Genomic DNA, 12,674 nt, shown 5'->3' on the forward strand with positions numbered 1-12,674 from the left:
ATGTAGGCTTCCCAGCACTCCCTATCCTCTACAGCTGATTATATACATATAATGGGTTCACTGTTAATCAATCTAAGTTTCCAGCTAAATTTGCTTTTTAGTTAACCACATCATCCCCTGAACAACATCTATGAAAAGCTATGCTGTTGGTTAAAAGGAAAATATACAGAACACAGCAGCTGCCTAAGTTATTGAAATATAGGACTGAAAGAAAAGAATTTTAAAGTTTAAGTCAGTAAAAATATAATGCTTCATTATGATATGAATAGGGTAAGCACTAAAGAATTTCAGAATAAGTGCCCACTCACATACTTGCACAAAACAAACTGTGAATTAAACCAATTTAGTTATTTCAATGTAAGTTTGTGTGCAGACCAGGCCTTAAATCAAGGTGTATTTGCTGAGAACAAGGCTTAAGTTAGTGCTTCTTGGAAAGGGACCACTGAAAAAAATTTAATTATGAACATTCAGAGTTAGAATGCAACTGTGATAGTAACTGCTCCTTAATTCATGTACATGAGAGGGGGGAAAAGAACGACGTATAAGAGCTATGAAGGATATTTAAAACTTTATATTTTTCCTTTGGCCACTTCACTGTTTTGTAGAAAAATAAAAAGAAAATCCCACAGACCATTTGAGCCCCCAAGATATCAAAACCTTTACCCAATTTGCAATATTTGCAATAGCATTTCTTTTTTGTATTAAGATTTAACACACTATTGAACAAAGTTCAAATTAAATCCATTGATAAGCTCTCAAGAGTAATCAAAACTCAAAAAAAGTTTATTTCACACACACACACTTTAGATGTATATAGACAAGGGCGGCTCTATGTTTTTTGCCGCCCCAAGCACGGCAGTCAGGCGGCCTTCGGCGGCATGCCTATGGGCAATCCGCTGGTCACACGGCTTTGGCGGCGTGTCTGCGGGTGATCTGCCAGTCCCGCGTCTTCAGCGTGCCCGCCACCAAATTGCCGCCGAAGTCACGGGACTGGCGGCCCTCCCGCAGGCATGCCGCCAAAGGCTGCCTGACTGCCGCCCTCACAGCGACCGGCAGGCCGCCCCCACCCCAGCTTGCCGCCCCAGGCACGCACTTGCTGCGCTGGTGCCTGGAGCCGCCCCTGTATACAGAGCTCTAAAATATTTAACTGTGACACTATTTTTTGAAAGGCATGACTCAGTTTGATTATTAATTTGCTATATCACATTAGAGTTCTGGATTTCTTAAAATAAAAGATAAAATCTTACTCCCCAATTTCATTTGATTAATGTACATCAATCATGTATATGGATTTGCAGACTGAGGCATTCTTTTTGTCAATTAACCACAACAAATAAGAGTTACCAGTGTAATTCTAATACCATCAAATGATATTCACTGAATGTGCTTATTGAGAAGATAGCTCAACTGCTTTTTACAATCAATATATTAGGATGAAAATAAAAAAAGAAAGTAAGTTGTACTTAATATTTTTAGTAACATCTCACGTTGCTGCAGACGTAGAATGGCAGTTCACTTGCCAGGTATGATTACTTAAATCTATTTTATGAAGCTCATTTAGAAACTTCATATTTAGTCAGCACTTTGCATTTTTAAACTTTAAATATTATACTTATTCAGAACTGGTGGTGATTTTAGAGGTGATAAGATAGAAGCTTGGTGAGAATTTTCCTGATATTTGAAGTCCAGCTAACACAATACCATGACATCCATTCCCTACCAATATCAGTTCTATATCAGTAGTTATATACATTTTTTAAAATGCCATTCCTATTTATTAGCTTCCTAAGCTAGCCTTTCATTATCTGTTTATGCTTTGGATGCAGCAAGTGGGTTAATATGACTTGCCTCTTCAAATAATAAATAATAATAATTCAGGTTAATATGGCAAACTAAGTTGAGTAAAGTTCTACTTAAAGATGAATACATTTCAAAATGCATAATGTGCATTAAAAACATTCAAAACCAGATTGGCGTTACCTGAAGGCTCCATAAAGTGGTCTGTACCAGCAGACAAATGAACAAGGAGTAAAAAGCAAGAACCAGAGGATACTCAATCCAAAATCAACCCCTCGTGCAGGTTCAACACAAAACCAGGCCAAACATCCAAAGATATTTAGAAACAGTGTCACTGCATGGACTGTAGAACAAAAAAATAGTTTGTATTAATCTGAGTTTATGCAATAAATATTTCAATTGTTGAAGTATTACCTAAATAAATGTAAAAGCTTAAACAAAATACATCCACATCACTCTTATATCAACATCCTATCTCTGTAATAGACTAGTCTGCTAGTTTCATACACCTGTCTGAAGTAATGATGAAGCTCCCAGTATAGTTAAGTAATGAGCAAGTAAATTCAAGATTTTTAGAAAAAATAATATCTAGTATAGAGTTTGGAGGGGGGGGGGGGGGAGATTCAAAATTTTATGAAAAAAAAAAATATTTAACCCTGGCACTGTATATCAGGATTTCCAGCAAGTACTGATTTACAGCATCAAAGAGTTAAATAGATAAATAAAAGCTCTCTCAGCTGCAGTTGCTGACACTTCTGCTACAGTAATTACTGGATACAAATCTTTGCAAATACCTTCTTATATACGGTTTAATTATTTTCTCTGAAAGTCAGACCAGTAAATATGTACAAGAACATGATGCTAGCCTATTATTAGATATACAGAAGGCCTGTACTGTTCATGACTTTTTAAAAAGCTTCTTAAAGTATACAAAGTAGTCTGTATTTAGCAAGTGAAATTCTCATTTGAAAAGAAAAGAATTACAAATCATAAATCCTTTTAACGCAAATGTTATGCTCTCTTTCAAATGAAATACAGCAAAATTAGTATCCTAACACAAAAGTATTTCACACTGAAACAAAACTATGAGAACTAATTCTATAAAAGCATAAATTCATATTGTATGTTCTTATAACAACAACAAGAAGAAATATCTGTCACCTTTACTAATACTCAGAACTATAGTTCTCAGCCTCTTAGTTTAGTTAGTACATGCCAATGGCCTATCAGGTATGAGATATCAAAACAGCTATTAGAGGTTAGCTTTTTTCTAAGGTTTGTTAAAGAATTTAAACCAACATTATAACCCAAGAATTAATGAAAATGCATTTAGATTTTTCAGGGCAGAGAAGAAACAGCAGAAGCAAGAGACACTGGAACTCTTACTCTCCAGGTTGTCTGAGGATAAGAACATTACAGTCCGTGTTATCAGCCTCCAGAGGCTAGATGAAGACATGTCCATGCCTCTCTTTTCAGCACTCCCCGGTGGCCAAATCAGGAACAATTTTGCCAACACAAGGGAGACACTGGCCTTGGGGACACAGGGCAAAGTGCAGTAATTATGACTGCCTGACGTTTCTCCCATCTCGCACAATCTATCTCTGGCAGCTAAATTAGGGTGACTGGTAAATTTAAGCTCTGGATAACAGTTTTAAGCACCTTTCACCCTATTTACTCCTTAAAATCCAGACCTGGTAAGCAGTTACCAAAAGATCACCACCACCTTCCAAAGCAACATAATCTAACCCTCCCACCCCCCAAAAGGCACTCTTATTCCCAAGTAAGAGCATCTACAGTGAGAGTTATATCAGTATAACTATTGCAGTTAAAATTCAGAGTTTAGTTTACACTGGTATAACTTTTCCATGTAAATATACTCTTACAGATCCTAGTCTAGTTCTTAGCAGACATGCATCCCCATTGTAATTAATAATATCTTACAGCCTTGTTAACCCTGAGCTCCCTCTCAAACACTGAGGTCCGTTGGTAGGAAAACTTGCACTGCTGCTGCCTGTGCTACACCTACTTTGTGGATAAACAGATGGTTTCATTTTGCAGAACTACCCATCTGATATCTTTGATTAAAAGAAATTCATCTACAGCAGTTTTTGTAATAACCTCTGCTTGAACAGTCTAAAATTTACCATTATTATTCTGGAGAAAGAAGGGCCATTGCCAGAGCACACTATACAAAGAATACGATTTTCCTTTCTCCCTCAGCCCAATAGGACAGTCTACATCTGTTGTTAGTAGTACATAAAGAATAGTGCTCAGTGCCGCTCACTCCTGAAATCACTCTTTAAAATGAGGACTCCTCACTTATACCAAAATCTTAATCTGTTTTGTTTTTTAAATGCATTTAAATTTACCTTGACAGAGTACCCAAAACCTACTAGTTCAAGGCAGAGGCATAGAACGTCCTTGAAAGTGAAGATGGAATGACTGCCTGCTACCTAATTCAGCAAGTGGCAGGGCCCATGAGGGCTGTCAGAGGAGAAGAAAAACGTGGGGAAGGAGTTTTCAGATCTTAGAGAGCAGATTTCTTTCCAGGAATTGTTTGTCTTGGTGTCCTCTTTTCCTAGTCTACAACAGTGGATTAGGGAAGAGACAGTGAACTCAGCAAACAATATCCCGCATGAGGAGAAGCTACTTTACTGTGCCACTAGCAGGAAATTGGGAAGTAAATAACCCCAGCTGATAGTGATATGTAGAAAAAGCAGAGAGCCTACCGGGTTGCCCCCCTGGAAATGAATGCCCATAGAGAAGCTTAGGCCAAAGCTAAGGAAGCCTGTTCACACACTGAGAACACAGCCTTGGACTCACATAGCGGCTTCAGCTGCTGCCCCCAGTTCTTTTGGCCTTCGAAACTCTTCAGAACAAGACTGAGAAACTTAACATCAATAGATGAAGCCTCTTGTCATAGGGCAGAATGGATTCATTCTGAGAGAAGAATGGATTACTTCAGGTAGAATTCAGTATTCACCTTGTAAATTAATCCTGGAAAATGCTGAAAAACCATCTTTCCACAAAGATGTGCAGGTATGGCAGATTACAAATGTTTACGCTCACCCACTCTCCTGACTGAGCCCACTGCAAGAAGGAAGGCCCTCTTAATAAAGAGAGCAAACCGGAAGGCTGTTCTTAGGGCAGAATCTGAATCTACAGGATGAAGTGCTGGTCTCCTTGAATCCTGTCAGGAAGAAGTTTGAAACATCCTGGAGCCAGCAAGACAGGGCAACATCACCCCTGATGCGACACCAGGCCATGAAAATCATTCAGAACATACAATGCTCTCCAGACACATGTAACTTCAGCAAAGAAACCATGCTTGAAGAAACAGTGCTGTTCAATTCACATGCAGCCAGCCTCAGATTAAGGTAGTTGGAAGAGCACAAGCCCTTGAGACGGTAGGTGCTGGGTCTCAGCAAGTGTCCACAGAGATGCGGGGAGAGGACAGAAGGGTTTATTAGTAAGATCATGAGGTTTGAAAACCAACAGCACAGGGGCCATCATGGAACAAGCAAAAATAAGGTTTGCCCTACCTGCCATTCCTCAAACTCCCAGGCAGAAGAGGGAAACAGCATCCCAATTCCCCACTCCAACTTTATATAAAGCATCATAAAACGAGGATACAGGAGTTGAACATCCAAGAACACAAACATGGAAGCTTGGCAAACACCATCAAGATAATCAACCCAAAAGAGCGTGCCTCAGACTCTGGTAAACAACTTTGAAAACAAAGATCAAGGCTCCCCTTCTCCCAACATAGTTTGAGACTGAGCCAATCTGCAAGGATGTTATTGTGGCCCACCAGATACGGGCCCTCAGGAAGCCAAGATAGACTTCCACCCAAATTCTCAGGAAGCATGGCCTCTGAAAAATGGGGGAGTGCTAAGAAAATTCCCCTGGTGGTTGACAGAAGCCACCACTGTTCTATTATTTTAACTTATAAGAACATGGGAGTTCAGGGAAAGAAAAGCCCTCTAGTTTAGCGAGGCACAACCCAACAGATGAACATAACAGAGATCGCTAAATGGAAAGGGAGGATTGCAAAGGCCAGAGATGCATTCATGCCCATGGAACTAAATCCACACAGGCTGTTAAGTGTACTAGTATCTTTGGACTGCTCCTTTCAGGGAAGGGGCAGAGGTTCTGTACTGACAGATAGGCACTGAAGCTACCGAAGCATCTGCAAACAGGTATTCAGGGCCACATCCAAACAGTGAAGTTTCTTGTAAGGAGTAAAGTAGGACTAGGTCCAGTTTAATCAGGAAACCAAATTGAGAGAGATACCAGAGGACCCTATCCTGCATACTAGCAGTTGGGAGGACTGAGGGTCCCTGAATGAAGATGCCATTGAGTTAGAGATAAAGATGGAGGCTGGTAACCAAGTCAATTAACATCTTCAGAAAACAGCCCGTCACTGAGGAAACAGCAAGGGTCAAGGTGTTAAACTGAAAGCATGTGTTACTCAGGGCAACATGCAGATAATGACGTGGAAAGGTGTGTCTCGAAAATCTATCAAACAGAAACAGACACCTAAAAACGGACTGGAGAACTATTCTGGCCTTAGAAGCTGCCATGGAGCTGAACTTATCAGAACTGGGACTGGCTGCCATTATGTCCAGGGGCCCCTGGACCTTGTGGAGGCAGAGAAGTTTCTGAAGAGCTGGGTAAGTTGTGAAAAAGCATTGCAAGCTGAGGAAGGATGATAAATACCAAACAAGCAGGCAGGCAGCTTGCTAAGGCAATGAGTATCCCCAGAGGGGGAGCCTCATCTCTCTCGTGGAGACCAAACCACCTAGGCATTCTCCTAAGTAGTATGTGTCACAGAGACTAATCAAATGGCCAGCCTCAGCTGAGACCCACCACATGGGGTGGGGAGCACTGAGAGATCAGGTTTCCACCCATTTCCCCTGTCCTTAAGCAGATTCCTCAGGTTCCCAGCTTTTGGCCTTACTCTTTTCTCTTTCTTTTTCTCATCCCCTCTTTCTTCCATAGTGTGCCTGAAAGACAAAGAAAAGGAATGAGAGGCCAAACTAAGGAAAACACAAGAAAGCCAAGTTAAAGCTTCCATCTTCCAAGATGAAGAGAGAGGAAGTGTGGTTGAAATTAAAATAATCAGGGGCAGGCCTTCAGAACTCTGTCTCTTTGCTTCCAGTTGTTGACATTATAATGCTGTCTGTTCCTTAATCCACTGTTGTAGGATGGGAGGAGAGAGAGAGAAAAATACAGTGTTATTATAATTCCCATTTTGTTTTCCCCACCTTCCCTAAGCTTGACGTTTGACATTTTTAGAAATCAACCCCATAAATGGCTGGAGTTAGAAACTAATGCTGATACCATTTGAAATACTGAATTCCAAGCTTTCAGACTGGATATGGATTTAAAGCTATATCATACTTATTAGCGAGTGACTAGTTTTGCATTTTACAGTGATTTTTTTTTTTTTTTTTTTTTTTTTTAAAAGAGTGGTGATCCAATAATGAATATAACAAGTTGTGGACATCAAACTAGAGTAATTTTCATGGGTAATACTGAAAGTTGACTACTTCTGATTCATACATGGAGTTCAAGTTAAAAAAAAGATTACCAAGTAAAGGTGTCCAGATTTGCTCAAACTGTAACCCTATTGGAAAAGTGAGAGGAGCCTGAAACCCACATCTGTGTCCAACAAGGAAAATGCCAATACACGAACACTACAGTTGTGGTGTAAACATACCGTATCCAAGCAGCCACAAGCAACTGGAGAAGATAACACTGATCACAGCACAACGTACATTAAGATCTTGTATTACATTTTCCCACTGGTTGCTGGCAAGCTGCTATGATCAAGACAGAGCAGTGTATTTTGAAATGGTGCAGACTAAGCACAAAGCCTGCAGAGACTATGCTTTGAGTACCTCTGGTGTAGACAGGATAGTTTAATGTGGACTATATTCTTTTGTTTATTTACACTATACTATTTATCTTTTTAAAGAGACTAAATCAACATTTAATTGTAGGCAAATTATTGTACAAGTATAATGTGAACAATCACAAGGCTATAAATTCTAAATGTGGCTGAGTGGCTAGAGCACTAAACTGGGTCTCAGGAGGCCTGAGTTCTACTCCTGGCTCTGCCACTGGCCTGCTGGTTGACTGGGGACAAGCCACTTCACCACTCTCAGTTTCCCCATCTGTAAAATGGGAATAATGACACTTAGATCCCAATAGATAAAAGGAGGTATTGATGAAAATCACAGCAAAAGAGCTAGGCATTATTACTATATTTAATTTGAAATTTTAGGAAAACTTTTTTTTTTTTTTTAAACTTCCACTTATGTATAAAAACGCAATTAGAATTAAGGCAGTCAACATTTGGAGATTAGTTTGATTAGTCTTAATACTGAAGCCATCCTTAGCCATAAAAAAGATTATTTTATTTCAACATCTCACTTTACATTGGCATTAGGTCAAAATAACAAAATGTACAGACTGTTAGGGTTCAGTAATTTTTTACTTACACATCCACAGGTAGTACATAATCTTTACTGTCTTCTGGAATTCTACAGGAATGTCCACAGAAAAATCCTGGTAGAAACAGGGACCCACTGGAAAATTCCCAGGCAGAGGAGGCCAATTATTTTTCCTGCCTGCAAGTTAAAAAAAAAAAAAAAAAAAAAATACAGTTTAATACAATTTTATTATTTTCTTCTCTGAATATTAAAAAGAGATTTGCCTATTAAATTTGAACTGCTTTGTTCTCAAATTGTCTTATACATAGGATTCCTGCAGACCTATTAATAACTTGAACTAAAAAAACAGAGTCTAACAATCCACTCTATGAAGATGACAAACAGCAGAGCTGATCATGGAATGCAGCTGGACCAAGGAAAGAACAGGGTCTTCACTGGTCTGTGCAGGTGACAGATGGGTCTCATGAAACAACAAGAAAACAGAAAAGTTCCCCAACTACTTCAGGTAAAAGAAGCAGGAGCAATCAGAACAGAAGCCCTCAAAATTCCCTGGAGCTACATCTTAAGTGTACATGCCCCCTCCTGTGGTCCATACTCAGCAGGGTCCTGTAGAAGGTTGGCAAATGAAGAGCATCATAGCATCAGATCGACTGAGATGGCTGTGGTACCTTGATTTGGTAAACAAGTCCCTGTCTCTTTCTCTCAGACTCCCATTAATTCTAGATCTGTGAACAAAAGGCCCAGTACTTCATGTGGATCTAGCACAGTTTGTGGTATTAACTTTGCTGAATAAAGCAGGGTGGATGAAAATCAATAATTTGTTGTTTTTCTTTTAAAAGACTTATTAAATTTAAAACATTTTATTTCAATTATATACATTTTTCTTTTTAAAAATAAAATTATTTTAAATTAAATTTGAAATTATGATAGCCTATCCAGTTTACTATACTCTATTAAAACATTTAAATTAAATAAAAACTAATATTCAAGCAATACATGTTTGCTGTCAAGGTTTTAGAGACAGTAAAACCACTGAACTGGTAGAAGTCACTGATTGGCTAAGTACATGAAGCAAATTTCTGTTTATGTGCTAAACCAGCTTTTGACAGCAACAATACCTTCTGTAGGTTCAGAGAGAATATTTTCTTCTTTTCAGCAAACTCAACTAGTTCCATCCAATGACTAGTTCATTAAAATTGGGAGTTGGAAAAGTAGAAAAGCTTGTTTTCCCTTTTCAATCTATGAATAAAAATGAGGTATGAGAGGATGAGATCTACTAGTTTTTAAAACTTGAATGACATGGTGACCAGAAACAATCAAGTCAATCCTTCCTTTTTTACTTATGTATACAGAATATTTAAGGTAGTCTTATTTAACCATTAAAAAGTATTTTAAAATACTGTTTTTGTGGATTTTTAATTAAATTCCAATTTCCGTCCAAATGCAGCTTGACAAAAACATCACACGTGAAACATTAATCATGTAGTAAATAGGAAATGCATCATTCACCATTTTCTAACACAATAAAAATGTAAAAATTAAGAATCTGAATAAGTATGTTAAGCTACGTAACTGCTTAAATAAATATGTTTAGAATAGATATAGTGTATCTTCCTGGTTAGGAAAAAAGTACCACCAAATTTAGTGTAGAGGCTACAGTTAGTTGTAAATTAACATATTTTAATGATTATACCAACCAATAGCAATCCATCTTTCTTTAGGGAAATAACTAAAAAATGCAAAACAAGATTAAAATCAATGTTTCAGATCTAAGATTCATGTTAGCTGATTTAAATCATGGATTCAAATTAATCCACTCGCTAAGTGCACAAGCCTGAAGAAGAGGGGCTCATCAAGTAAAGTGATCTCTTCTGTGGTGCAGTCAAGAAAGCAATACACATCAAAGGCCTACCACTCTAAGGTTTGGAGAATCTTTGTGAACTTGTGTGACAAAATGAGGATACTGCTCATCTAAGACATGGCACCAGTCATCCTAGATTTCCTGCAAGCTGATCCAGTCATGGGCTAGAGCAGCATTTCTCGCATGTGGCCACCAATGGATTTTTTTGTGGCCTTGACAGCCTCCCAAGCATGAGTGGAGATGTGGGGGCGGGGAGGGGAGGAGAAGCTGTAGCCCCTCCCTGTAGCTCCCAGCTGTTGCTCCTGAAGAGCAGTTACCAAGGGCAGTGAGATGCACCACCCCGGTGTTTGTGCTGGCACTGGCAGCAGGGATGGGCACCCTGCATCACAGCGCCTCCTCGGGGGCTCCAGGCAGCACCTCTGGAGACACGAGGCTGGTGTGCGCAGTGCCGGAGACAGCTCTTATCACTGGAGGTGGCTGTGGTGTTTGGCTGCTTGGGTGCTCCCCTGGCAGTTCCCCTCCACCCTCCCAGTCAGGGTACAGGGAGCCTGGGACTCTGCAGGTGGCAGCTGAGTGCCCGACCCACCTTCTCCCGGGTGGGCTCTTGCTGAAGGGCCATGGGAGGCAGGGACAGAGAAAGGGGTCGGCGCTTCCCCCTCCTGGGGCCGCACTCGCTGTTTACTGTTGCTGTAGCTACTGGAGCAGCTCAATGGCTTCCGGCTGCTGCAGGGCTTGGCAGCTCCACAGCAGGGTGAGGGACTCCTGCTCCATGACATGCTCCTAGCGTAAGAATAGGAGCAAAGTCAGGGTAGAATTGTTGTACATATATCCACCTTTTACCAAAAAACAAAAGAAACAACAACAAAAAAGCTAACATGCAAAGCACCTTATTTGTGTTACTGTTGTGTTTGTGTCCCGTAAAGAATTGAGACAACTGTACATTATTTTTATTATTGAGTCTTGCAAAAAATCCCTACATAAATAAATTACTACGGCTGTCCATTAATCGCAGTTAACTCACATGATTAACTCAAAAAATGTATCGCAATTAATCGCACTGTTAAACAATAGAATACCAATTGAAATTCATTAAATATTTTTGGATGTTTTCTACATTTTCAAATATATTGATTTCAATTACAACACAGAATACAACGTGTACAGTGCTCACTTTGTATTTATTTTTGATTACAAATATTTACACTGTAAAAAACAAAAGAAATAGTATTTTTCAATTCACCTAATACAAGTACTGTAGTGCAATCTCTTTATAAAGAAAGTTGAACTTACAAATGTAGAATTATGTACAAAAAAATAACTGTATTCAAAAATAAAAAAGTCCACTCAACCCTACTTCAGCCAATCGCTCAGCCAAACAAGTTTGGTTAAAATTTGCAGGAGATAATGCTGCTCACATCTTGTTTACAATGTCACCTGAAAGTGAGAATAGGTGTTCGCGTAGCCAGCGTTGCAAGGTATTTGTGTGTCAGATATGCTAAACATTCTTATGCCCCTTCATTCTTTGGCCACCATTCCAGAGGACATGCTTCCATGCTGATGATGCTCGTTAAAAAAATAATGCATTAATTACATTTGTGACTGAACTCCTTGAGGGAGAACTGTATGTCTCCTGTTCTGTTTTACCTGCATTCTGCAATATATTTCATGTCATAGCAGTCTCAGATGATGACCAAGCAAATGTTTGTTTTAAGAACACTTTCACAGCAGATTTGACAAAACGCAAAAAAGGTACCAATGTGAGATTTCTAAAAATAGCTACAGCACTCAACTTAAGGTTTAAGAATTTGAAGTGCCTTCCAAAATCTGAGAGGGATGAGGTGTGGAGCATGCTTTCAGACGACTTAAAGGAGCAACACTCAAACAGAAACTACAGAACTCAAACCACCAAAAAAGAAAATCAACCTTCTGCTGGTGGCATCTGACTCAAATGATGAAAATGAACATCTGTCGGTCTGCTCTGCTTTGGATCATTATCGAGCAGAATCCGTCATCAGCATGGACGCATGTATTCTGGAATGGTGGTTGAACCATGAAGGGACAAATGAATCTTTAGCGCATCTGGCACGTAAATATCTTGCGGCATTGGCTACAATAGTGCCATGTGAACGCCTGTTCTCACTTTCAGATGACATGGTAAACAAGAAGTGAGCAGCATTATCTCCTGCAAATTGTAACCACATTTGTTTGTCTGAGCGATTGGCTGAAGTAGGACTGAGTGGACGTACAGGCTCTGAAATTTTACATTGTTTTATTTTCGAATGCAATTTGTTGTTGTTTTTTTACATTATTCTACATTTCTAAGTTCAACTTTCATGATAAAGAGATTGCACTACAGTACTTGTATTAGGTGAACTGAAAATACTATTTCTTTTGTTTTTTTACAATGCAAATACTTGTCATCAAAATAAATATAACGTGAGCACTGTACACTTCGTATTGTGTTGTAATTGAAATCAATATATTTGAAAAATGTACAAAACATCCAAAAATATTTAAATAAATGGTATTCTATTATTGTTTAATCGCTTGACAGCCCT

The 12,674-nt window shown here is 39.1% G+C and overlaps 1 protein-coding gene across 2 annotated transcripts in view; it reads right to left on the reverse strand.

The window, feature by feature from the left end:
• SCAMP1 (secretory carrier membrane protein 1) overlaps positions 1-12,674 on the reverse strand; it is a 70,535-nt gene that overhangs the window by 18,810 nt on the left and 39,051 nt on the right. For both annotated transcript variants that reach the window (XM_024217329.3, XM_024217330.3), the window contains exons 5-6: positions 8,304-8,432; positions 1,981-2,140 (exon numbers count right to left, since the gene is read on the reverse strand). In XM_024217329.3, the coding sequence (XP_024073097.1) occupies positions 1,981-2,140; positions 8,304-8,432 (289 nt within the window). The remainder of the gene's footprint in view (positions 1-1,980; positions 2,141-8,303; positions 8,433-12,674) is intronic.

Source organism: Terrapene carolina, unplaced genomic scaffold (assembly GCF_002925995.2).
Source record: "Terrapene carolina triunguis isolate 2854851 unplaced genomic scaffold, T_m_triunguis-2.0 Scaffold69, whole genome shotgun sequence".
In the NCBI taxonomy this organism is placed as follows: domain Eukaryota; kingdom Metazoa; phylum Chordata; order Testudines; family Emydidae; genus Terrapene; species Terrapene triunguis.